Source organism: Toxotes jaculatrix, chromosome 15, assembly GCF_017976425.1.
Source record: "Toxotes jaculatrix isolate fToxJac2 chromosome 15, fToxJac2.pri, whole genome shotgun sequence".
NCBI classification, from domain to species: domain Eukaryota; kingdom Metazoa; phylum Chordata; class Actinopteri; family Toxotidae; genus Toxotes; species Toxotes jaculatrix.
Genome location: NC_054408.1, coordinates 17,060,904 through 17,088,770, shown reverse-complemented (window position 1 = coordinate 17,088,770; position 27,867 = coordinate 17,060,904). Strand labels below are relative to the sequence as shown.

The 27,867-nt window shown below is 41.1% G+C and overlaps 1 protein-coding gene across 3 annotated transcripts; it reads left to right on the top strand.

Annotated features, from left to right (window-relative positions):
* Nucleotides 1–1,806: 1,806 nt before the first annotated feature.
* LOC121194293 (alsin-like) lies at nt 1,807–27,414 on the top strand. Of its 3 annotated transcripts, none has more exons than XM_041057080.1 (41): nt 1,807–1,979; nt 3,159–3,347; nt 3,528–3,688; nt 4,049–4,273; nt 4,582–4,772; nt 5,003–5,035; nt 5,131–5,328; nt 5,686–5,810; nt 5,920–6,125; nt 6,444–6,531; nt 6,863–7,044; nt 8,385–8,553; nt 9,114–9,210; nt 9,392–9,469; nt 9,821–10,030; nt 10,919–11,090; nt 11,265–11,460; nt 12,019–12,084; nt 12,407–12,566; nt 12,778–12,909; nt 13,182–13,310; nt 13,727–13,750; nt 15,191–15,261; nt 15,987–16,053; nt 16,146–16,324; nt 16,682–16,747; nt 17,039–17,137; nt 17,397–17,561; nt 18,095–18,206; nt 18,865–18,942; nt 19,166–19,302; nt 19,579–19,731; nt 19,866–19,980; nt 20,891–21,048; nt 21,813–21,911; nt 22,130–22,309; nt 22,519–22,564; nt 22,766–22,827; nt 22,999–23,148; nt 23,418–23,514; nt 24,012–27,414. In XM_041057080.1, exons 2-41 carry the CDS (start codon nt 3,328–3,330, stop codon nt 24,048–24,050), a joined length of 4,935 nt encoding a protein of 1,644 aa, XP_040913014.1. In that variant the 5' UTR covers nt 1,807–1,979; nt 3,159–3,327; the 3' UTR covers nt 24,051–27,414. The 3 variants fall into 3 exon arrangements, with proteins under 3 accessions (XP_040913014.1, XP_040913013.1, XP_040913015.1); XM_041057079.1 differs by having other exon boundaries at nt 19,576–19,731; XM_041057081.1 differs by lacking the exon at nt 13,727–13,750 and having other exon boundaries at nt 19,576–19,731.
* The last annotated feature ends 453 nt before the right edge of the window (nt 27,415–27,867 follow it).

Here is a 27,867-nt window from a genome sequence, read left to right as displayed (position 1 = left end):
TTCTCCCTGTGTTCCCTGCCCTATTTTCCTTTTTTCATTTTATTTTCCTGTTTTACTGCAGGCAGTAAAAGTCGGAGCCAAAACCTGCTGGACACTTTTATATAGAAAACACTAAAACGGCAAACAAGAGCTGATCACGAACATGGGTGAAAGGAAGGGAAAGGAAAGGAAAGGAAAGGAAAGAAAGGAAAGGAAAAAGGGGGAGGTAGCAGTGAACTAGTGAACTATAAACACACACATGCACACACACACAGACATATATATATATATATATATATATATATATATATATATATATATATATATATATATATATATATATATATATATATATATATATATATATATATATATATATAGTGAGAGAGAGAGAGAGAGAGAGAGAGAGAGAGAGAGAGAGAGAGAGAAATGTAGCTGATTTCCTGTGTGTGTCTATGTGTAACAGTTCATGTTCTAAAGAAAAACAACACAAGTACTAGTTAACTGTTAGGCACAAAACCAGAGAAGTATTTTTCACTGACTTTTAAGTGTGGAGGATTAAAATCATACTAAAATGCTGAAGAGGATGTAGTATGACATCAAATGATCACACTCTGAAGCATAAACTTCACTAACCTTCAGGTATGGTGTATCTCCTGTGACTGGCTCATTGAGCCTCCAGGACTGAGGTTCAGGGAAAAGCTGATGTAGGCTTCCTCTCTTAAGGACTGCACACATAGACACAGTAAAGGGGCAGTTTTATTTAAACAGACATTATAACAAGCCATCCGGCCTGTATCACTTGCAGGTCCTCAGGTCCTGGTGCTCAAAATCTCAGAGGCAACGTGAGGCAATGTGTTGGTGATGTCAGTGCAGCTCTAAGGAGAGAGACCTCAGCTGCTCTAGTGCCCAGCTGAGGATCCTGCACTCCCACACATTCACACACACACACACACATTCAGTATACATTAACACTCATGGAAGTAGGCTGATAAACAAACCAATATTTTCAGTCATGCTCTTGTTGTAATTTTCCGACCCATGCAAAGCTCTGTACACACTTTTGGGCACTGAAAGTAAAGTAGGGATGCTTTCAAAAATAATGCTATGAATAGTTTGTATTCCTCAGTTAACTTCATACAGTAACCAGAAAAATCTTAGTCCAGTATTTGGTGTGACCACCCTTTGACTTAACAGCACTGGGTCTCTGTGGTACACGAAAAAGGTTTTTCACGGAATTTGACTGGTAGACTGTTCCAAGCATTTTAACCTCAGTTCTTCTGTGGATTGTGGCTGTCATAGTGTCCACTGTCTCTTCATGTAATTCCAGACTGACTTCATGATGTTGATATCGGGACTCTGTGAGGACCCAGACCATCTGTTGCAGGACTCCTTGTTCTTCTTGTCTCTGAAGATAGTTCTTTAAGACTGGCTGTATGTCTGAGCTTGTTGTCCAGCCACAGACTGGGCCAAACCCCCTAACACCAGACGCCTCCCTCGTGGTGCTGCATGATGGATACGACTCTAAACAACCACAGTGTCTAAAATCTTTACACAAAACTGTGCATAAGCCATTTTCATTCTGAGAGATGTGTTAAAATTAGCACTGCTCCATTTTCAGTTCAGTAAAACTCGTTTTGGCTTTAAGCATCACATGAAAAAAACAGCCCAAGTCTTCCAGCACCGGAAATAGCGACAAAGTGGAACCTCTTTCCATCACTATCTCCTCTCTGACAAACCCCAGCTACAGGAGCAGCAACAGGTGTGGCGCCGCCGTACTGTTTGTCCCTGCCCGGATTCCATCAGAGAGCTGCCGCACAACAAAACACAACTGTCAGAGACAACTTCTGCTTTCACTGCGCTGCACTGATTGAAAATATATAAAACATGTATTAGCTCAGCGTTTCGGCCTTGACAGTGACACACAGTTATCCGGATTCATTCAGCGCTGCCGCACCACACATCTCTGCGACTTTCTGCCGAGTTCAGACTGGCAGTTGGTAAGTTTAGTTAGCCTTTTTTAGCAGCGGTAGCATGTTGCTAGCAAACTTCAGTTTATTAGCTTAACCATCACACAGAGCGACAATACAAGACCTCTGATTTATTTCAAGGAAAGCAGAGGTGCCGTATGTAAATATGTTGTCAATGGCATTCACAGTAAGAAAGGTACAGGTGTTTCTTTCTTCGCTTGGTCGGTGACAGTACACGGCTGTCATGTTAGCTAATCTGTGAACGTAAAAGGCTTTGGAGTGATTAACTTACAGGCTCTGTGTTTATGTGATGAGTGTTTGATGTAGAAACATCAGTAATGTATGGGTGAGCGTTTTACACAGTGTCAGCACGTAACAATTGCAAAACCTTCTAACAGTTTGGTCGGGTATTGGGTGGTGTCAGCAGTGCCCTCACGGATCATAAGAACCCAGTAAAGATCAGAAGAAACCACTCCCGTTCCCAGTGGAACCATTAGAAACAACAATGGTCCGCAGTAGTGCGCACTCCTACTCCAAGGTCAAACAATCCTGCGCACGTCTGCCTAGCTCTTAAAAGAGAAAAATAATAGGAAGTAGTCTGATAACATAAGTGATTGATTTCTTTTTAAACATAGTAGGTACAACTTGAACGTGGAAATAGAAGTTGAGGCTTTTGAAAGCTGCAGAGGAAGATTTTCTTGCTAAATTAATATCATAATGTTAACGACATATTAATAAATGGAGCAAATGGGGGCAAAATTCACATACAACCAGTCCAGATGATGTTCAACACAATGAGACACACTCAAACTATGATTGTTTATTTCAGCCATATCTATATTATGAGGAGACAGAAATATAATAATAATTATTATTATAATAACAATAAATTGCTTAAATATTCAGTGTGAGCGGTTACCAAATTCAAAAGTTCAGTCTTGGTTTTCACAGTGCTCTAAAAGAAAGTGAAAGCAGATCTTAGCTGGACGACTGAAGATCAATTTGATGATATGCTTTGGAAAACTGTATTCACTATGGTTATCCAAAATTGCATTTATGCATGCAAACAAGATGAAGAGCAAATTTTTTTTATCCTGACCAGGAGGAGAACCCACTTAGATGAATAATTTCAGTTTTCATCATACATGCCAAACTTCATGTCAAGTCAAGTAATGAATTGTATACTTACTGTGATGTTTTAACAACCAGGTGTTACAACAAGCACCCGAGGCCAGATGAAGAGGTGTCACAACAAGACAGAAGATTTATTGTTTCCTGCAAAGTCTTCTATTGTTCGGAGTGAACAGAAGACAAAGAGCTTTCAAAAAATGTTAATGAAGATTCATTCACTGTCCAGAGACACGGAGAGTCTGAAGTGATGGAGAACAGAGAGGAGAGGTAAACACGCGCACACACTGATTGAGCTGTAGCTGTCCTGTTTACATTTACAGTAACTGTAAACACGTGGAATGTGAAACCAAGATGCGGATAAAATTGTGTTTCCTTCAGGTATGATCTGGGCTGGATTTGAGATTAGATCAACCGGTGCCTCAATCTAACACTCAGTCTGTGTTGCAGCCCTGCATCTGAGCAGGTCCCCACATCACCAGAGCGAGGGATTGTCCACATCTGGCAGTCAGCGCGCCCCAGTGAGCAGCTCTGTCCTGAGAGAGTGCTGCTCTCCAGGCCTGTTCTGCAGGTCACCCTGGGAGAACACCATGGACTCCTGCTGACACAGGGTGAGTATGTATTTGTAGTGAAGGTAGGGTTGTAGTTTTTAAAAAAGATTAATTATTAAATGAACACTGTAACATCAAACTACAGTAATTTTGCAATATGTATCATGATATTTTGGCTGTATTGCTCCATCCTTCTTGGAAAGGGCAACTTTTCTTCTGTGTCTGTATTTTTTGATACCAAGTTGTTGCTGAGGAGCCGGCCTGTGGTGGTTATATCATTATATCTTAAACACTAGAGGTTATCCCGTAATTTTCTAAACAACACACACTTTTCCTCCCAGAGCTGCCAGTTTTAACTGCATTAGAAACATTTTAATGTCAAAATTAGCCATTTCTACTCAGTTGTTGTTTTCCTGTCAGGTGGTCCGGTGTATTCATTCGGAGAGCTGTTGTGGAGGGATCTGAGCATCCCGGTGTCTGCTCCAGTGCTGGAGGTGTCTCTGCTGGGGAAGATCGTGGTTCGTGTGGCAGCCGGCGGCTTCCACTGTGGAGCGCTGAGCGAGCAGGGCAACGTCTACATGTGGGGGGAAAACACGGCAGGACAGTGTGGGCTGACTGAGAGGGGCACAGTCACAAACATCACAGGTTGGTCAACACCTTCCTTGTATCATAAAAGTTTAACTTTTCCTTGGACCTGCTTGGTTATTACTGAATTTTTCGATTAGTGAATGTGTCATCCAAGATTGTACAATGCTGTATCAAGGTGCTGTGGTGGCCTGTAGCTACGGTATGTTAAGCGTGTTGTTGTATAGTAGTCTCTGGTGCTGGAAAAGCTTGTTAATAGTAAGGTAGATTATAAAAGCATCAAAAACAGATTTCTTTAGTTTTGGTGTTAAAGCCCCTAAAGCAGCATTTAGACTCTGTATGTGTGTACGACACACGCCTCATGTCAGTTTCAGAGCCGTGCCCGGTCAGTGTCGTGGACAGTGAGGTCGTTCCTCCTGCGGTGGTTCGGATTGTGGATCTGGCCTGTGGACGGGAGCACAGCCTGGCTCTGTCATCCCAGAATGAGGTGTGGGCCTGGGGCAGTGGCTGCCAGCTTGGCTTGGTCACAAAAACTTTCCCTGTGTGGAGGCCACAGAAGGTAAGTCTGTGTAAGGTCAACAGATTTCAGATATTTTTATACTGATTCTATTTAGTTCATCCAGTGTTCATAGAGTTTGGCTGAACTTACGTTTCGTCTTTATTAAATATTAAATCTCTTGGACGTGTTTACTGTTTGTTGGTGAACTGATGATGTTTTTGTGTGTGAGCACATGACTTGACAAATCAGCCTAATCATTGAATTTGTATTATTTTCCATCTGTGGTGCAGGTGGAGCACTTGGCTGGCAGACATGTAATTCAGGTAGTTTTTCTTCCTGATATCTTCATTGCCACATTTAAATGACAAAAATACTGTGTTTAACTTCCGGAAATACCAGCCCCGTTTGTCTCCTGCAGGTGGCTTGTGGTGCCTACCACAGCCTTGCCCTGGTTCGCAGTTTACCTCAGAACTACAATACCCAGAGTCCCGCTGAGAAGAGGGAGCTGGGCCAGTCACCTCACTTCTCAGTGACAGAGAGGGAGGAGCCGTTGACCGTTGAGGATGCTCACTACTGTCCGCTGGGGGTGGAACTGACTGAAGTCCTGACAAGCGAGGTAAATACACTCGAGAGAAGAAGAAATTGAACAAATCTGGTGATGCATAATACATTCAAAGAGCAGACATGATGAAAATTGTGTCGAAAATAGTGCGAAAATCGCTGCCAATTGTGTCCAGTCTCAACAACCAGATAGTTACACAATCACAGAATCTAGAGACTGTAAAAATGTTGTAGTTTGACTTTTAAACCAGTCATTCTTGTGATCTGATGCCTTGGAATCTTTGATGTGCAGAGATTATTTAGCAGCTACAGCACCACATCCTGTGGTTCCTTCCTGCTAGTATCTGTGCTCTTTTAAGAGGCTCAGCTGTTTCAGCACTGGTTGATGCCCCTGCCTGGTTCACATTCCCAGACCTCTCCCAGGAGAAAAGGCCCCAGACGAAGACTCCAAACTGGGGGAAGGTCAGCTGGCAGCAGCTCAGGGTTTGGAGCCAGTTCATGCCCATTTTCTGAAGACAGCAAATCTACCACTAAACAGTACAGTATTTAACTTAAGAGTCCCTCTTCATTCCCTAGATTTTTATATCTTTGCATTTAATGTTTCTCTCTCTCTGTTTTTTCCTTTTCCTCCATCAAAAAACTTCAGGAAGAATCTCCCAGTTAGAACTGATTTTGAGCCTGACGGCAGCTCCAAGTCTCACCCACTGTCAGGCTGGGGGGCCAGCAAGAACTCAGCTTTCTCTGATGAGATGGAGCTCCAGAACCTCCTCCAGAAACTCTCCGGTCACTCATTAGAGATGCAACACTCTGCTGGGCTAGGGGATACTGACTCACAGAGCAGTCACACTTCAGGTTCTTCATGTATCTGTTATCTTTTGTTTGTTTTTGTTTTTTTTCATTTATTTCCATTCATTTATTCACTTCTTTATTATTCTCTTTTATTTTCTTTTTTTCCTCAGAAATTTGTTTTATTGATTCTTTCTCCCAAGTTTTGTTAATCGTCTGTAGCATTTTGCTTCCATAGCTACTTTTGTTCCATCGTGTACATGTTCCTAAGTTTGCTTTTTTGATGCTTCAGTTATTCATTCTTTTTTTATTACTGTTTGTTTGTTTGTCTTTTACTTTGATCTGTGTAACCTTGTCTTCCTCTCCTTCCATCTTTCTCTCCAGATGACAGCTGTGCTTCCTCAGCTCCTTCCTCAGATCTGTTCACTTCCAGTTACAAAGACGAACCAACAATTAAGAGTCAAGCCACCAAGTATGACCAAGTTTTGTTGGCAGTGAAAATTGTCATATACAGTGAAAAAAAAATCTCTGTAGTGATATTATATATTATAAAAGATGTCATTGGACCAATTTAGGCAGTGCAATTAATGTTTCAGTTATGTACTAAAATAAACCCTAACCCTAACAGAAAATTATGTGGGTCTTCTTTTAATCCAGGTGATTCCAGTGAACTTCTATTTCTCTGTGCATAAAATGAAAAAGAGAAGACTATTTGATACACACCCTGAATCTTGGGGCTTTATCTACATACCAAAAGAACTCTCACCTGCAGTATATTTGCAACCTGATCTTCTCTCTTACAGTAACAGTGGAGTGTCGGGGCCATACTCCTCCTCTCCTGTATGTTTAGAAGAAGTTCGGCTTTGTCTGGAAGCGGAGAAGAAGGCACTGCAGGGGCAGAAGAGTTCCAGTCTTACAAATATACACCAGAAGGGGAAAACTGCACCTAACAGGAGACTCTCCCTACCTGGAACACCCACCCATGGTAGGGACATGTTTGGGATATATTTACTTTCTTGCCCTTCCGAGAATCGCCACTTTAATGTGGTGGAGGGGTTTGAGTGACCCGGTGACCCTGAGAGCTGCGTTGTCAGGGCAATAGCCCCTGGTGGAGTCTTCGAAGGCAAATTTGGTCCCAGGGGAGGGGCGAAATTCAGAGTTCTTCACAGAACCCCAGTGACCTACAGCATTTGTATTACTGTCTACTTGCTCGGACCAGGGAAACCGGGGCCCCTTTCTGGAGCCAGACCTGGGAGGGGAGTTCACAGGCGAGTGTCTTGTGCCTGGACCTTGGTCCGTGGGGCTCTGTCGGATACAGTCTGAATGCATTACATGGGGCTGCTGCCTTAGGGGCTCACCGTCAGCAGGGATAGGAATTTGGTACATCATTGCTAAGAAGGAAGAAGAATACAGCTGTTATCTCCAGCAGAAATACACAATGCAATTTTCTGCCTGTTTGCTTTTCACTTTGATGCACTGAACAATAGATATGTTATCAGCTCAGATCAGATGATGAAGAAGGCGAGCTCACAGCGTGTGCGTGATCACATGATAAAACCGTTACCTAGAGTTATTTATTTACTTTCTCTGGATCAAACAAATGGTTTGACCTTAAGGTGATTGGCAGACACCGCAGACTAACTTCTCCTTTTCTGGTTGGCCAGGATTTCCAGGAGTATCAGAATGAAAGTCTGTTACCACTCAACACAGACCTGAAAATCATCCAGCATATAGACTTTTTTTCAGTTTCAGTAGTCACCAAAATCTTTCTGTATTTAATAGAAACTTTTTTTTACCTGCGTGGCTGAACAGAAGTGTTTGTAACAACCTAGACAGAGCGGATCCCTGCTTTCCTCTGTTGTTGTTGTTGTTGTTGTTGTTGCTGCTGCTGCTGTTGTTGTTGTGATTTCCTGCCTACTGACTTCACCTCGGCTGCTTCACCCAGTTCACTGCTAGCTATTTTGGAGACAGAAGGATTTACAAGTTGGTTCTAGAGCAGTTCACAAAGTCCTTAGGGTGTGTTCATACCAAACCTGTTGTGTGTGGTTTACATGTGTTTGCCCATGTGGAACAGTTTATTTAGGCTGGTGAGAACGTTGTACTTTGAAGTCTGTTGCAGTTTGTGGTGAGCACATAACACTTACCAGCTACAGAGTTTTACAGAGGGGTTATACATGTTATGTGTGACACTGTTGTTACTTGTAACAGATAAAGTGCATTTGTAGTCTGGACAGATGCTCTCATGTGACTAATAGGGGATGGTTCAGTTGTTTGAAACATATTTTTACCAGGATTTTACCATTAGATGCTGTGTTTTTCCTTCAGGGTCTCCCCGGCGACGGCGGCCTTGTGCCTGCAGGCCATCCTCTGCTGGTCAGACCCAGGCTGCAGCACCAGAGGAGGCAGGAGATGGCTTGCCATCTCTGGAGACTGAAGTGTGGAGCTGGGGCCGCGGGTCTGAGGGGCAACTAGGCCACGGAGACCAGCTTCCTAGGTCTGAGCACACACACATTTGTAGCATCTCCTGGCTTGTATAAATATATTTTCATACAATGGAACAGAAAATTATATAAAAGAAAATAATTTTGTTGGTATCAGTTTCTACTGGCTTGACAATGGAACAATTATAGTCACATTAAGCCCTTTGGATAAATCAATTAATGAAACGCTGAGTAGATTCTAAATATATGTAAATTGTACTTTTTCTAATGGTAAAAGTACTTTGACTAAATTCTACTCGGTTTATAATAAGAATCCCAATATGATAGTGTGCTGGTAACACCCACATTTAAAAAGGCTTTTACCTGATCCAAAAACTTCTGCAAACTTATTGTAAGGACATAGAAACTGTGTTGCATTAGTTAGCTATTAAGTATTATTAAACTGTCTTATGTGATAAAATGCTGAAATAAATGATGTGAAATGTACTTTGACTTGCACATTCACAAGGAAGAAATCTTATCCTCAAGACTAGACTTAACCCTGTATGTTTGTGTGTGTGTGTGTATGTGTGTGTGTGTGTGTGTGTGTGTGTGTGTGTGTGTGTGTGTCCAGACTACAGCCTCTGTGTATCAAGTCTTTGACAGGAGAGGAAGTGATCAAAGTTGCCGCAGGATCGCACCATTCATTGGCCCTCAACGCTCAGTGCCAGGTAACAGACGCACAGCGCGCACACACACACACAAAATTGTATGTATATTCTATACATGAAGACTCTCACTGACATACAATATGTTCTAATTTTCAAGGTCCTAAAGTGTATTCCCATGTCCTCACAAACATGAGAGCACACCCACACTCACACACACTGTAACTGCCATTGTGTGTTGCAGGTGTTTTCATGGGGCAGCAACATGTGTGGACAGCTCGGCCATGTCAACAGCCCTGTCACTGTTCCTCAGCAGGCCAAGGTACAGCTATCTGTCAGGCAGTCATGTCTGTCCTTTCATTCATTCAGTCATTCACACTCAATATACATGTTTCACTTTCAGCCATATATCCACTCAAATGCTTATTTCTACATTCAGTGTGTACTGACATTACTTCAGTCATTCTTACTTTCTGTCAAATCATATCCTCTTGGCATATTATACAGTAACTTATGACAGAAACAACTAAATAAACAAATCAGCGCCAGCATTCGGGAAGTGCTGATGATACTGTAAAACACTCTCGACAACACATACACACATACGAATGCAACATAAGCCAGTAAATGTCCTAATAGGACACTGTGTTTTGTCCCTGGTGGGCCACTGTAGCTATCTGACGGTCTGCGGGTTTGGGATGTGTCAGCCGGTCAGAGCCACTCCCTCCTCCTGGCTGATGGAGACTGCGTCCAGCCGGTCCTGTTGTACTGTGGCCAGCATCAAGAGCCAATGTCAGATCAGAGTGAGAGGTCACGCCACAGGTCACCCAACAAGGCGGAGAGTTATACAGTCAGACCCACCCTGCTGCCTTTGTGCACCGAGGTTTGTCGGCTGAAAACGCACAAAATTGTTTTTATGTTTTTTTGTGTTTATCTTTATAGTTAGAATTACATAGCATGTACCCTGTATAGTGCCATATACTACAGCATTTAATAGCCTAAGCTAATGTGCGGTGCCCGTCCCAAGATGGGCCGTTATACAAATACACAAAACTCAACAAGGATACAATAAAATTACCATTGTTCAATAGGACTGAAAGTGAGGAAGGTGATGGGTGGAACTGCACCACTGGGGTGTATTTATTTTTATTTTACATGTTGGAAAGAGTTCACTATGGTTAAGCTGTACAAAGACGTGCTTATAAAGAACTGTGGTGCTGTGGCGCTGGCGGGAAATTGTAATTAGACAAAAGACTAATAAACATCACACAGTGACAGCAGTCATATACAGTGGCCATGTTTAAATCTCCAGCTGGTGAGAACATATTGAACTAAAGGAGAAAGTCAGAGAAAACTGAGAAACCAACAAAGCTTTGAAAGCAATAGAGACAAACCACAAAATACTGGAATAACATTATGAATAGAAAGCCAATGTGATTTTAAATACTTTGTTTTACAGTAGTAAAGTGCTGTGAATCCACGTCCTGAAATATTGGATGCTATTTGGTGGTGGTCAGATTTAGGTGGTGGGTGGTGTGGGACACAAGCCCAGTCCAGTTTTTATGACAAAAACAGAAATATTTTTGCATTTGTGAAGCTAATGTCACTGCGTTCTTAAATTGGGTAGAGGTGGATGTTCAGCCCACATTTCTAAATCTAGTTGTACCTGCACCAAAGCCTCGCCTAACTCATCCTATCTGTATACTCAAATCGACCTTAACAAAAACATCTTTCATCTATCCTTCCTCTGTGTCTGTGTCTGTGTGTGTAGTTGGGTTATATTAGCAGGGTGTGCAGTGGCGGTCAGAGCTGTGCGGTGTTGGCAGACCAGAACGTCATGGGCTTCATCTCAGCTGTCCACGAGCTGGCCTCCAGAGAGAGACACTTCTACTGCTGGTTGAGCAGCATCAGGAAGCTCCTCCTCACCCCACTGCGTAACAGAGGTGAGAGCATCTCTCTCCTTTTTTGTTGAAAAGCACAAGTTTCTGCGGTATATCTGCTCTGCATCAACACCTCTGACCCCATTTGGTCCCAAACGCAACAAACTGTGCGCAAAATACAACCAATTATCTGTGAAATAATACGTGCATGATTTGTCCGTGTATTCTCCTACACAGAGGGTGTGTGCCCGTCTTTAGGTGAGCCCTGCACTCATCTCTTCTTCTCTCTCTGTGAGACGTTTGGTCGTCTGAGCGTCCTGATCGGTCGACACTCCGCGTCACTCAGCTACTTCCTGCATGACGTGCAGGGCCGTGATGTCACTTGCCTTCCACTGCTGACGCACATTGAGCACTTCCTTGATATTTATAAAGAGTAAGGTTAGCCTTTTTGTCTCAGCATGAAAAAAAAAAAAAAGCTTTATTTTTCAGAACACGGCAAGTTCAATACAGACATCAGACAAATGAAATCAGCTTTTCCTAAATGGCTTTTGTTTTGCTATCCTTTCTTGCCCTAATATTTGCTGTTTTAACTTTTCATTTTGATCTATTGTCAGTCACAGTTATTCCATTTTCATGTTTCCTTCTGCAATTGCCTGCTTCATGTTTTCACACAATTTGTCTTTGGGCTTAAAAAGTGTCTTCTTTGTTTTCATGCACTCTGTTCTTGCTCTTTTGTTTTTTCCCAGTTTCACTCTTTTGTTGTGCTAGATTGTTCCTGTCATTTACTTAGTGTTTCATCCCACTTTGTCACTGTAGAATAGCTTTCTAAAGATGGATTATACGCAGGAAGGTGGCTCCCAGAGCAAATAAAGCTGAAGCTTACAAAGTTACAAAGTGTCAGATCTAAACCTCTGATGTGACCTGTTTTCACCAAGAAGTTCATTTGACATTCCTGATAAACATCCCTGATAAAATGTCTCTACCTCTCCAGGTATTGTTCTGCAATAGGAAACTTCCAGGTGATGAGTGGATTTCAGTCACTCCACAAACTCTCTGTGTAAGTTCCTTTATTCTTTCTCGATGTTTTCACTTTAGGAGTCTTGCTTGCTTCAGAAACGCAGACTCCTCATTCATATTAATCAGACCTGTGAGTACCTGTGAATATTGTTATTGTTTTTATTTGAACACGGCCTTAATATTGCCAGGAAAAGGTTTACTGTTAATATTGATGTTCATGCCCACGCTCACGCTCAGCTGTTCCTAAATGGCTTTTGTTTTGACAGATGTATATTTATTAGATGAAAATACTTAAAATAATTAAGTCCTAAGAGCATCCTGTTTCTCTTTCTCTCTCTCTCTCTGTATGTTTCTCTGTCCAGTGAGTGTTTAAGTTCTCAGCAGACCCTGCTCGCTCAGCTGTGTGTTTCAGAGCAGTCTGTCAGTTGTGATGTGGATCTGGTTTCATTATTGTACTGGCCTCTGCAGCAGCTCCACCATTACAGTCGTGTCCTGCTCAAACTGGCAGCCTGCTATGATGTGGTGAGTATGAAATTGCTCTCACTTCACGCTTCTTCTTTCTTTCACCTCTTTTTCCATCTTACTGTATTTCCCATGATTGAGTAATTCTAGATATATTGTAAGTTATTACTGTCACTGTATTGACTGTAAGACGCCTGCACTGCCACACTCATGTATGTTCAAATATGCAGTAAAAATAAAAAAAATCAAACCGTCTGATTTTCTCCCCCAGTTAACCATGGAGTATCAGTACCTCCATCAGGGCTGTAGTCAGTATGAGTCCCTGTCTTTGTCCCTGTTGAGGAGGAAGAAGGAGGCTGAAACGACATTCCTCTTCTGGAAGAGCCACACTGGAAAACATACTGTGAGCACTACTCTGTGTTTTGTTATTATAACCTTTGACTGTTTTAGTGAGAAAAGCTTCAGAGATTTTACATTCCCCAAAATATGATGCACATAAGACAGCAGCTCTCTCCATGTATCCAAAAAAGTGAAAAGCTAATCAATTTGACTGATAAATTACACATGAAAGTGCTTATTGTCGTCATTTGCTGGTTTTCCAAAGTAGAAAGTAGTTGTTTTCGACAGTTTGTCAGAGTTTTAATAAGGAGCTATGCATGTGCGTTTGTTCCTCAGGAGGTTCTGCGTCTCCCGCAGCGTCGTGTAGTGTGTGAAAGCAGCAACAGATCTCTGACCCTGCAGAACGCCGGACGGTTCTCCAACCATTGGTTCATACTGTTCAATGATGCACTGGTGCACACACAGGTACACACACACACACATATGTGCAAACAGAAAATATTTCAAAAATACAACCAAATGGTGGCATTTTCCTTCTATTTGTAATTAGTGTAAATGCGTGGTGGACAGCATGAATTCTCTGCAGACTGTAGCTGATGTAAATATGATTTGCTAACAATGCCTACAGCAGGGTGCAATGAACCCATCTGTCCTACTTTCAATTAATTTAAAATTGCCTTACAGTGAGTAATAACACCCGCTGCTTTAAACATCAGTGAAAATCCACAGGATCTTTGTTGGGCCTTTGCTCTGATCAGACAAAGCTTCCTCTGGATCTGTGTGTTTGTCTCTGTCCTCCTTGTGCTTCTGGGCATCTACCTTTTTTTTTTTTTTTTGCAGATGAAGTTTAAATGTGTACATTGTGTCTTTCATTCACTCAGGGTGCCATTCCCTCTCAGAGCTTTGTAAGTATTTCTTGACATCAGTTTATCCAACTTCACCTCCAACCAACCAGTTTAACCACCCTGAGCTTTGTGCTGCAGCAGCATAGGTGGGCTGGCCACTGTTCAGTGCTCACACTCTTGAGAGGTTCACATGATATTAGTAAGCAAATAAATGAATGTTAACAGAGAACTTTGTGCAATGTTAAAGGGGCTGTTCGCCCAAAACCCAAAACACTTTTATTCCTGTGCCCATCCAGATAGTTTCAGTTTGATTTTTCAAATACTAGCTAAACCCAATACCATGGTGGTTGTAACTCTCAGTATTTTTTAGTCTCAGGTGTTTCTAATATTTTGGTCATTCCATTTTACCCAGTGACGGTAGACAAACTGAATAAACAGCGGGCTTTGTAACCTTTAGCATTGCAGATGTCCTTTGTTAATATTTATTTATTTCGTGCATGTTCTGATGGCTGATTCTATCCAAACTGACCTGTAGCTGCTGCCAAACAGGCTGCTTTGTGTGTGTGTGTATGTGTGTGTGTGTGTGTGTGTGTGTGTGTATTTGGGTGTGTGTATTTGGGTGTAGATGTGTTTGCAACCTCGAGTTACTCAGTGGTGAAAATAAACATGGTTATGGTCACAATAGCTGTCAAAAGCATCTAATCCAGGAGGCGACCACATCACCAGCCCTGAACAAGACGACATTACAGTCACTGATCAGCCCAGATGACAACGTCTTCATTCCTGGAGGACAACATATTTACTCTTGCCTTGTCCTGTGTCTCTCTTCTTCTCAACTTGGTGTTTGTTTCAGTATAGAACAGTTTGCTGCTGAACCCTATCTATGGTTTAATAGCTAATAGTTTGCCTGCCTTTTTGTTTGGTGTGGGGTGGAGTGTTAATAGACATCAGGCAGTGGTGACACCTCTCCTGTTTCTTTCTCCTTTCTGTGGTTTTGGGTCCATGTGCCATGTTGTGTGTTAAATCTCTAGGTATAATTGATACTTGTTTCTAATCATTCTCCAGCACAGACTGTAAGTTTCCTACGTTCATGACAGCCTTGTTTTTAGTTCATTTCAGGTTATACTGTAGGGAAAATCAACTTGAAAATAATAGTAATAATTTCTGTTTGGTTTAGTTTTGTGTAGTCTGTTCTGGTTTAGTTTCATTTAGTTTTAGTGATAAAACAAAAGTGGTGTTAAAAAAAATCAGTCAGCAGTGGCAGGAGTGAATCAAGTTTTCTCACACCCACACATATAGTAAGACTGAGAGTACATTTGCAGTGTTTTTTGTGGGGAACTTCCTTTATTTCAAAGAACCACAGTAAGACACTGATATTTTGTAATCTTAGATGCTGTGATGTTAGCTAATGTGAAAATTATCAAGACCCACTTATGCAGAATGATGCCAATAAATAAATGCATTAAGCAGTTCTCTCCCTCTGTCTGTCCCTCTCTCCAGTTCTCCACCCATCACGTCTATCCTCTGACCTGCCTGTGGGTGAAACCAGTTACTGAAGACAGCAGTGGACTGTGAGCTTGTTTTCAAAAATCCAAACTATGAATGTCAAACCTAACATGACTGACGTGAACAATGAACACGAGACATCTCACTCTCCCACAGGTCAAGTAATGTAATGCTATAGTGCCAGCTTTGTTTGCTGATACCGCAGCCACCGGTTTGCCTTAACCTGGTCTGAATGGATCTTTTTGAATCCTGGATTTTGAGTTTACTGGAGCTGGTCCAGCGAGCAGCAAATACCACAGCTGAGTGTGACAGGCTGAGAAACCTGACGTTTTGAGTACAATTGGCATGAAACATACCACTTCTTTAAACCATAATATCCCAAAAAAAATGGAACCATTTGTTCCAGAGACACACTATGGAGGAAGTGAAAATATTTCTTAAAAGCCAAACTTCTTCTCCTCGTGGACTTTTTATTGACTCACTTTTTTCTTAGCCTTAGCATCTAGTAGCAAACAGATTAAATGTATTTTACATCTGGTGAACATGCAGCCTCGCTGGTTGCAGATACCTGTGTTTTTTCTGTAACTCCATGAAATGAAGCTTTGAAGGAGTAAAGATATTAACCTGCTTGAAACTAAATTGTTCTCTGATTTTGCTGGATTATTTTTGATTATTCTCATCGTCCATCATTTTGCTGTCTGACTACTCCGATTTTTTTTTCCTTGTTGTGTAAAACATTTCTCTCTCACCTCTCAGAGTTAATTATGGTTCTTGTCCTGTGTGTCTTCAGCTATGCCATCAAAATTACATGTCCAGAGGACAGTTTCACCCTGGTGGCCTCAACACCCCAGGAGAAGGTACATCTATGGTTTATATGTTTATTAAACACACACTTAAGGTACCTTGGTTTTCATCCAAGAAGCTTTATATTTTCTCTCTCTCTCCGTAGAACAAGTGGTTGCGATCGCTTAACCAGGCGGTGGATCAGGTGCTGGGTGGTGGAGGTCAGGGGTCATCTCCGGGGGTGACAGGGATGTCTCGTACCGCTTCCTACACGTTCACTGGAGAGGGACGATTTAAGGACGCCCAGTACACTGGGGGCTGGCTGGCAGGACAAGTTCATGGCAGGTTAGAGAGCATATTTGTTTGTCCCTTTGTGTGTGTGTGTGTGTGCCTACCTCATCTCCATGTTTACAGCTGTAATAATGTTTGTTTATGGTTGTGTTCATAAAATGGTGGAGATTTGTGGGGCGAGGAGGTAGTGAGAGTGAATGAATGAGCAGTCAGTGCATCCGCAGGGGATGAGTTCAGAGGGGACTGAGAAATAAACAGACCATTTCCAGCAATGCTCATTCCAGTCTTTGTTAGAATGAAGGCTTAAGTTGACTCTACCTGGCAGACAGTAGCTAATTAAAAGGCCACAGAGTGTAAAACTGGCTATGTGCAAATGATATATGCAAATGGTAAATATAGTTGCTTTTACAGAGGAACCATGAAGTGGCCAGATGGACGGACGTACACCGGGAAGTTTAAGAATGGACTGGAGGATGGGTCAGTACATCAACATGGTGAAGTGCTAAAGAGCTGGTTTAAGTGTTATTTATTTCCAAAATGAATCATATCTCAATCCTTTGGGAGATTTGCAATCAGAAAATTAAATATTTATGAACTTGCCGAAACAGAAAATAATTTTTGTAGCCAGATGAAATTTTTCATTCCTGTCTAGTTTTTCTGGTTTCCAGACTGACTGAAAACAGATGCAGATTTTTGTTGTGTGATTAACTGACAAAGATTAAAACTGTTGCTGCAACATTCTTGCATAACTGTTATTTTTCCTTCCAGCTATGGGGAGTGTATAATACCTAACAAAGTGCTGAATAAACCAGACAGCTACCAAGGGCAATGGAGAGAGGGCAAGATCCATGGTTTTGGCAAGTACAAGTCAGTATGCTGTTTTCTATTGACGTTTTACTCAGGTAGAGAGAAGCACATGACGACTGAGCTGTATGTAAATATTATTCTTTAGTCATATTCGTTCTTTAGTCATCAACTCTTATCTCAGCAAAGACTCGGATCCCAAATCACCACATCACCTCCTCAAAAGCATTTTGATTTGAATCAGTGACCCTGGAAGTCTTAGTGCATTTGTCTACACATGAACATACGGTATAGAGGGCCACTCTGTGTGTGCTGTGCCTAGGTATGCCAGCGGCGAGGTGTACGAGGGCTGTTTCTGTGACGGGCAGCGGCACGGTTACGGCATGCTGAGCTCTGGTAAACACATCAGGGCTTCCTCCAGTGTTTTCGTTGGGCGGTGGGTACAGGACAAGAAGACAGGATACGGAGTTTACGATAATATCACCAGGTCTGATTCATTTCTCAGCTTCAAACCCAAGAACGCTTCCTGTTTAGCATTTAGAATTTGGAAATGCTTATTTACTAGTTGTGGTGCACACTCTCTCAACGAAGAACACAGGAAGTCTGCAGGCTTCTTGTTCTAGCCTGAAATCTCTGGGGACTAGTTTGTTTTCTTGTTTTTCTGTAATAATAAGAAACTATCAGGCCAGTTTTGAATGGTTCAATCAAATCAGTCTCCAATGACATTGGGCGATGTCAGTTCCTTAAAGAAAAAAAATGGCTCCACAATTTTAGAACATCTGCGCTTTAAAAATGTATTTGTTGACCAATAAATAATTAGCTGACTTCAGTTTATGGTCAACTGTGGTTTTAGTTGTCTATCCAATCTTACTTAAAATCATTGCTGCAAATGGTTCTGTAGTTTCCCAAATAGTACTTTATTATTCTGACTGTACTGAAAATGAGCAGTGAATGAATTTAAATTTCATTTGTAAAGGCAGTCTGCTGCCATTAGTCCCTGATCTCCTTTGTTTTTTACAGAGGTGAGAAGTATATGGGACTGTGGCTGGAGGACCAGAGGCACGGCAGTGCTGTGGTCGTCACCCAGTACGGTGTGTACTATGAAGGGACCTTCAAAGAGAACAAAATGAGTGTAAGTTCACCCTTAAGTATGTACTCATTTCGTTGTACTCACATATGCATACAGAGATCCTACTTTAGATCCAACTTCTGAGGAAGAACAGACGTTAGTGTTCTTTGTTGATGAGGTAGTCTGTGCGAGTTTTCCTCCTGAGAGAACTATTGATGTGTGCACCAAGGGATTAGAAAGACTCCTCTTTCTGGCAGTGGGTTGCTCTTTGACACATATGGAGGTTTAGTGTTTTAAAGATATCAGAGATCAAAGACTGTTTCCTGGGTTTTGGCTGAGTTTATGAGAAACACACAGATGAAGTCCTGCATTCTACATCATCACCATGGCCGTTATTCCTAATACTTTTATAGTATTAAATAGTATACTTTTTATAGTATACTATTTTTCTTTTTTTTTTTAAGTGTGCCTACTTACTGCAGCCACGTCCATTGCTCCCATAAATGTGTGTATTGATCTCTAATGAGCAATTTTGGGGCGTCAGCATTTAGAAAATTACAATGAATTTACATTTTCACTAGACAGATATGAATAGATTAGATTAAAAATTTTGATTAAAAAGAAAACTAAACAGATGTAGTCTGTGGACACAATCCTAATCATTGGACATTTGTACTATGACTGTATAAAGTTTGAGGCAGAATTTTGTATTTTCTGTCAGGGTCCAGGGCTGTTGGCGTCAGATGATGACACAGCTTTCCATGGGGAGTTTTCTGATGACTGGACTGTCAACGGAAAGGTAGAAAGAATTTCTGTCTGCTTTCATCTGTGTGCTCTATGCTTGCCATGCTGTCTAACAGTTTGTGTCCATAAAGATATACTATTAATGTCCTTTGTTCTTGGGGTCTTTGTAATGGGTAATCCAAAGAGGAAGTACTTGTCTTTTCATCTCCATGTACTTTTTCACAACTTAGAATAACTTAGAATAATTTCATACACACTCCTCCTCCCTTTTTCTTCAGGGTGTTCTGTCCCTGGCTAACGGTGATTATCTAGAGGGCCAGTTCAGTGGAGAGTGGAGCGCAGGGCTCAAAGTGGTTGGAACGTACACCAAACCAGCCGTCCATGAACCTGAAAACAAAGACAGAAACAACCTGTTGTGAGTATTTCTTTGCACTGTTTTAAACCTGGAATTAACCTGTATCCTGAAGTGAATTCAACAGCATGCACTTCTGCCAAACAGCCAGTTCTGAAGTCTGCAGGCTTTTGTGTGCTTATCTGTGAATGTTGAGGATTAACGTGAGTCTGTTGGATGTTTTTGGAAACATGACAGGATATTGAAGTAGAGATACGAGACAGGCTCTGCGTATTGTCTAGAATTTGATGTCCTCTTCTGGTATATCAAAAATGCTAAAAATATCTGCATGTGCAGCAGGTTGGGTCAGTATGTGGTGCCTGCAGGTCAGAGGTGGGGCTGCGTGTTCAGTGAATGTTGGAGTCGACTGGGCTGCGATGCAGCCGGGAGAGGAGAGAGGGGTGCAGCCTGGGAGAACATCGCTGTCACTATAACGACTGCACGGCGACACAGGTGCGTACAGCAACACACAAACATACACACAAAAGAAAATGTAAGTCTTACTGTACTGTATAATTCTTAAAAATATGCTGGTGCACATTAAAATGAGTGAATGTGTGTGTCTCTGTGTGTTTTTGTGTATGTAGTCCAGACCTCAGCAGGTCTCAGACCAAAGTATTAGAGTGTTTGGAGTTTATTCCCCAGTATGAAGAACCTGTCAACACTGCAAACTATGACAACATACGAAGATATCTCATCAAGGTACAAGTGAACCTTCTGTGTCTGCACCATGATTTGTCCTGTAGGAAGTGATGGTATATGCACTGAGAAGTGAGAGTAAAGTACAGTAGATGTAAACAGAGAATTCATCAGAATAGGTGACAGTAGCCTGTGTTTCAGTGAGAGTTGGCTGTTAAACACTAGAAATCTGTCAACCCTCAGAGCACTTACCATGTACTTTAACCATTTGTTTGTTACATCAGAACGATAAAAGTACCTTGACTGAAGAGATTAAAGTCTGTCATTTAGCTCATGACAGATATTCATGCCAGGTTATTTTATCCGAAAACTGCTTCTCAATTGATATTTCACAAAAGTATTTCACAATGTGTATGCTTAGAAATATAATCAGCAGCTCAGGGCCAGTGTGAAGAAGAACCAAAGAGCATGAGAGGGAATTGTATGTCACCTCAAAGCCTGTTAATCCTGGTATCTGTACTCCAGTTATATCAGCATGAAAAATAATTATTTTTAACGTTTGTTCCTTCCCGATGTTTCCAAGCAGTGATTTTATTATATTTATTATATAAAACTTAAGGCAATTTCTTTTTGTCTTTAAGTAAAAAAAAAATAAAAAAAAAAATTGTAAAACCTTGTGTGTACAACACATCGCTTAATAGTATGTAGTTAATGTAAGAACCAAATGTCCTGCAGCTGCTGTGCAGTGGAAACCTTCCAGGAGAATTGATTACAACTTTTGCTGTTAAACGGCTGCAGGACTTGTTGATTTACTGTCACTTGAGATAGTTTACCTTAGGTTTTTTAGCAGTTGCCATGACACTGGTATCTGTTCCTTTATCAGTGTTTTTGTCACTTATTTGATACTTGACATATGGCACTTGGTGTTGACATATGACTTTTAAGTATTTATGTCTGTGTGGTTGTATATCAGGCATGTGAGACCCCCATCCACCCTCTTGGCTGGCTGGTGGAGACGTTGGTGACAGTTTACAGGATGACTTATGTCGGTGTGGGATCCAACCGCAGGCTGCTCAAGCAGGCTGTCCAGGAGGTCCAGGCTTACCTCACACATTACTACAACATTGTGAGGTACATTAAACTCCTGACGTCTCTCTTTTGTTTACATCTCAGTCTTTCGTTGAGACCGTCTGTTTTCAGCGGGGTATCTGGATATAAAGAGAGAGACAATGAATATAAAAGAGAAGCTCACCTGGATCAGACAAAAAACAACCAGGTGTTTTTCTTTTTGTTGCTGTTATTTTGACACATTTGACAGCTGACATGCTGTGTGTCATGAGTAGTTGTGGTGTCTTCAAAGGAAGGACACCTTAACTACCGCACAGGAGGGAGCGGGGATGTCCCGTTTCTTTAAAACCCGTCCTCCATCCTCAGGTCTCTTCCTCATATCTTTCTCTCACATCACCCAGAGAGAGGAACTAAGATGTGAGGAAGGGACACAAGCGAGGGAAGCAAGGACGCACTTCAGTGAAAGGCAAAGTACCCCAAGTAAACCAAGCCAAGTAGCGGGGAACCTACTGATACAGTGAACACATGGGCTACATTTGTAACTGTGAGCTACTGTGTGCCCTCAGAGTTTGAATTAATATTATCAGTTATTATCACCATGAGCTCCAAAGCGGATAGATGGAGAGACTGACACTGAAGTTTCAGTCTACAACTGATTATTTCCAAGAAAAAACCACAAAACCAACACCAGCACAGCATATTGTCATGATAGAGACAGGAAGAAATTCAAAATAAATGAAATAAAAATGTCTTATGTTGTTTATCTTAGATATGCAGAGCCCAGTATTAAAAAAACACACTTTACTAACATTCATTTTTGCCCGCAGGTTTCTGTTTCCAGGGTTACCAGAAGATGGCGGCATCATCCCAGACCCGCCCACCTCTCCATCCAAACGCAGGCATAGCTCCAACACAGCAGAGCAAGGGTGAGCATCAACACACACATGTATATACATGAAAATAGATTTAAAGGTAGTGATGGTTATTCGAGCATATTCAATGATTAGCTTACAAGATGACATTATCCAAACTAGACCCAGCGTTTCCTAGTCAGCTCATCCATCTCTATGATACTGAAACAGGCAACCTGCACGTTAAACCTTCATCTTTCGTTCTCTCCTCTTCCTCCACCTTTGTTCTACAGTGTTGTGGTGGTGAGCTGCTCCTCTCTGCTCCTCCCTCTGCTGCTCCCTCGACTATACCCTCCTCTCTTTACCCTGTACTGCCTGCAGGAGGAGCAGGAGGAGGCCCAGTACTGGGAGCGCATCCTTCGACTCAACAGACAGCCTGACCAGTCACTGCTCAGCTTCTTGGGAGTGCAGGAGTGAGTTTGTGCATGCAGCACACGCACACATAAAAACACATTTGTTTGTAAACCCACAGAGCATTGTCTAGAAAGTGTTCAATGTACCATTCTGGTTGCTTGCTAACTTCTGTCTAAGATAGACAAGAAGTTTCCTTTAACTGAAACACCAGACTACTTTCATGCACGTCTTTTTGTTGTAGCAGTCATAATTTTTTTTCCTGTTGTAGGAAGTTCTGGCCAGTGTGGATGTCAATTCTGGGAGAGAAAAAGCAGGTCAGACTCTGTCTGTTTCCTCCTCCTGTGCCTTTTCTCATTTTCTGTACTAATGTCCGGTCATTTTTGTCCACCAGCTGTCAGTCCATCTATCATCTATCTATTACTGTACACATTATCAATTACCTCTGATTCCATCATAAAGTTGTGTTGTATCTGTTTATGTCCTCTTTAACACCTTTTTCTCTGCCTCTATCTCAGATCGTGTCCAGCAGTAAAGATGCCTGCTTTGTTTCTGCTGTAGAGACACTTCAACAAATTAGGTAGCTGCCATGTTGATATGCTATTTAGCCATAGTTCCCATTTTAAATCTTATCATCAGTAAATAAAAGCATCCCCTGACCTGATGTGACATGATGCGGCAGATTATTCCAACACTAATCAAACAGCACAACAGAGCGTTAACTAAAATGTTTGTCCTCCTGCACATGCAGCACCACCTTCACTCCGTCAGACAAACTCCTGGTCATCCAGAAAACATTTGAGGAGTTGACCCAGGAAGTAAAACCTATGCTGGATAGTGATTTCCAGTGGTGCATGGATGACCTGCTCCCCCTCTTCCTCTATGTGGTTCTCAGGGCTAGGTGTGTTATCTCACACACACACTTGCTGGTGGTTGTATTATCACCTTCTTCTGTTCACGCTTCTATTGTTTTATGACTACGTAGTAGTTAGCTGTCATTCTAAGAGGCACATTGCTGTTATTTCGTCCTGTAGCTGTTTAATGTCATTCAGTTATAATTCGGTGCAGCTAATCTTTAACTAGAAAAAGAAACTGGAAGAACAAGCACACAGAGTGGTGAGCAGAGGCTGCTGCCTGAACGTGTTGGGTTTTAACTGCTCTGCTCTCCAGGATCAAGAACCTGGGAGCTGAGGTCAGTCTGATAGAAGATCTCATGGATCCCAATGTTCAGCATGGAGAGATGGGACTGATGTTCACAACACTGAAGGTGGGAATCCCCCCAGCACACGCACACACACACACCTCTCTCACAAACACACACACAATGTCTAAAAATCAGTCACACCTTAAGCATTGATTCATTCATACTTTCATCTGTGTATTTCTCATTTCATCTGTAAATTCTATGATGGGATGCTCAGTTTTACATAAAGTCTCATAATTCCTGAATCCAGAATATCAGTATTCTCCAAATCGCCTGTTTGTCTATTGCTGTGTCTTTCAATACAGACTTGGATGCAGATTCATATTCACAGTTTCTAAACTATATTTATGTGTGTGCTCTTTTAGTGCTTTCTGGTGTTTTTCTTTAGCTGTTTCTCTATGTAACTTGTTCATGAATCAATTTACTTTGTTAAATCATTTATCTGTTCATTTACTTAATGATTCACTCGTCTGTTCATTTTTAAATGGTTATTTAAACCTCTCACTCATGTTTTTGTATCAGTTCAGGTCTTTAAACTTGTCCTCGTGTCTCCGCTGTAGGCCTGCTATATCCAGATCCAGCACGAGTCGACTACGTAGGAGCGGACAGGAGGATGCCCCACAGTCAGCAGGACTGCAGTGGTGACGCAGTGCTGCGCACACTGGAGCTGCCAGAACAAACCAGTCAATCCACCAGTAATCCATTGGTGGCCACTGGGAAGCAACACTGAGGCTGCACGGACAGAGAGCAGAGGAAGGGGAGAGGGTAACACCTTCACCCTCTGTCAACACAGGAAATTATGTTTGACACCTCGTTCACCGTTGATCCTTTTGGTATGTTACAGCACTGCAGAGTTCTTTCTCTCCTACTGAAGACCATATTCACAGGTAAACAAGTCACAAGTAACACATCGCCCTCTCGTGGACATGCTAGAAAACTGCATTATCATTTTCATGACATGTTGCTACTACAGATTTTCAGTAATACTTTGAAATACGTCAGCTCAGTTTCTATGTCTGAGATGATCAGTATCCATCAACAGTATTTCATGAAAGACTTTGCCAAGACAAAGGTGTAACAACACTGCAGTTTACATTACTGTATAATATATTTTTTACACTATGTCCTTAAAGGGAAGCTCATTAGAAGATACAGTAAGATCCCTGTGAGATGTCGTACTGTATATTTTCCTGTGTGGCCTGCTTTGAGAACCTGCAAACACTCCAGGCAAAGGGAACTAACTTGTAAAGTCTGAAACATGACCATATTTTAAAGGGAAAATGAATGGAATAATAATGTAAATATGTTTCTAATGGGTTGGTAATAGCAGCAGCAGGAAAACAGTGTAGTTACCACAGTAAATACACTCTTGAAAATATTCAATTTAACTCAGCCTACCTATAGGTACTTATTAAAACTGTGTTTAGCAGTTGACTGAATCTTGTAACTACTGTTTTGTTCAAAATGAGCAGTTGAGCTTTCTGATTGTAATGACCATGAGACACAGATGAGGTTTTATACTGCAGAGTCAAACTCGCCTCCCGAACACAGAGCTGACCTTTGGTTCGACAGTAAGTAGCTGCAGCAGCATGAGAGCAACCTGGACAAGATGGTTTGGCTTTTCTGACAAAATGAACTAGCTCAGTTATACTGTCTGTGAAAACAGAGGAAACTGCTTTAGGCTCTTAATGTCTCATTTGTGGTTTGATATTTCTTCCTTAGAAGCCAAACCAAAATTACCAGGGCACAAAGCTGTAGGTAATGGAAAGGGGAAAATACAATTTCATTTTTATTGTAACAGTATGTTCCTGCAAACCTGTACTATATGCAAATGTCTTACTGCACAGAAATCCTCCTTTGTTTTTTTAAACATCCCCCCTCGCTCCCCAAAGTGTTGTCAGACTGTGTTATATATTTTGAATGCAGGAGAGATAGTTCACACACATTACACTAAACAGACTTCCAGTTTTCTGAGACTGTTTGAATTATTTTTACTTATTTACTTATTTATTTTTTTAAACAAACAAACCCTGAATCTTTTGGTCTCAGGTCTGGACTTCTCATATTCATAACTAATACACAGTAAACTGACCAGTAGGACATTAGCATGTCACTACAGTGGGAAATGTACTTGACTTAATATAACTAATGAGGCAAAACAGTGTCGCTAAGAGAAATGTTCCTTCCTCTGCTGGTATTCTTTTTTTTTTTCTGTGGAGTGTACCTGTGTGTGCGTGTGCGTGCGTGCGTGTGTGTGTGAGCATATTATGAACAAATCTGAAAAGAAACAGTTTAAATGTTGCACTGACAGTTTTCAGTTTAAACCAACCAGGAAGGTGTTAGTTGCTAAATACGATGACTACTGTATATAAGACATATATAAAAATCTAGATTACTTCCATCTGGGAGGTTATGTTTTATTATGTCTGTTTGTACACAGGACTTGAGAAAAACTTTATTGATAAATTTCAGTGAAATATGGTGGAAGGTTAGCCCCTGAAACGTGATGACTACTTGATGTGGATCCAGTCACTTTCTACCATTTTATAACCTGCTTCGCTCACATGGGCAAAGAATATGCCACATGGACGCCATGATTTTCTCTGTGTGTTTTAATGCAGATCCAGACTGAAATTTTCAGTTTTTATAGCTAATTAGCTAGACTACAAAAAAAAAATATTAATATTAAATGCACTGATCCGTTAAATCCAGAAATCCAGCTTTAAGTGATATAAAGGCCTGTGGGGACATCAAAATTTTTTTTTTTAAATTTCTCTTGCAATTAAGGCCCATTTTTAAACCTCAGAACTGTCATGACCCCCAGCCAGTATTGTTTCTATCATTTCAGCTGTCATCTGAGTGTGTGTGCACTATATTTATTCTTTTTCAAGTTTTTTGTACTTGTTTGTATTCGTATGTGTTGGGACAGTCTGTTCAATGTTTTCCATTCTTTTTGCTATTAAAACCACTGCCATGTAGTATAGTACAGATGTAACATCAAGGGATGAATGAGAAAAACAATTAGGGTGACTTTTCTGGCTTCCACTAATGCCAGGTTAAAGGACAATACAAATGTTTTTCATGTCATAGCTCATAACTACAAATTGCCTGTCGTTTTCAGGAGTGAGGAGTAGATTTATTTCCTGCATTTTAGGTAGCCGTAGAATTGAGACAGTTTCAGTGCAACAGAAAAATTAGCCTGTACAGGTTTGAAATCTGCCTGAGATTGGTAATCATCACAGTGAATATTTTCCATTTTTCTTTTTTAATTTTTTTTTTTACTAATCACAATATTGTCTTGTATGAAGATGCAGTTTGAGCAGGGAATTCAACTTGGTACGTTGTCACTGAAATTAAGGGAAACCAATCAAAAAACAGCAAAGGAAAACTTGAGTTATATTCTCTAAAATGGCCAGTAGTAGTACAGCAATATGAGGTGCCATGTAGTTTGTAATCTATAGGCTAAAACGTGTAAAACGTGTTATGATCCTTAATGAAACCTGAATTTCTTGGATGTGTCTAAGAGGCTATGAGCTGATTGAATTTATGACTTCAGTTTATAATTTTTCTAACTAATTCTATTTTTGTAACTTCATAAATTTGTATGAAGTGATGATCAGGGGAACCGATTGTAGAATGTTTTTGATTCTGATGGATAACTTCATTAAAAAGGGGAATGAATAAATGTGTTGACGAAAAAAAAGTGGGGGCAATAAATTTGGTTTAATTGTGAAAAATGTCTCCTGATGAAAATCATTGCTTTTATTTCTTACTTCTCGGATTCATCGCTAGACTGCAACAGCGACCAGTGTTCACCAGAGAAGAAAAGAATCAAAATGTATGAAGGACCACTGCTGGGACCTTTCTCACAGCAGATATTTTGACTTGTCACAGTAAGACACCATCACTGCTCCATTCATGAATGAAACTGAATTTTATTGTTCACACGTGCTTTTGCTCCCGTGACATGTGAAGATGTCTTCTGCAAGAAAGGCCTAGCCATGTCTCCACTGTCCACCTGTGCGCTCAGTGTTGTGTTAACATTAATTTTCCCTAAAATATGGTTCTATGCAGTCATGTCTGCTATTACCAGTATGAAGGTCCACTGAAGGTGTATTATTATTTGCTTACCTCACATTCAGAGGCTGTTGTTCATCAGTCCAACTGAAATTAAAATTCACTTTCGCTAAGGAATTAATGGTACAGTACATCTCATTGTTAATTTGATGTGTTTATTGTGTCAAAATTGTCATTAACCAAAAGAGTCTCTCACTGATTATCTAGTTTCTGTATTCTGATTGGTGCAGTATATGAGTGGACACTGAATAGTGTTATGCTACGTTCATGTCATGTCATTTAAACCGTAATACTGTGTACTTGCACACTGAGAATTTTGAATTTGAACAGATCATTAGA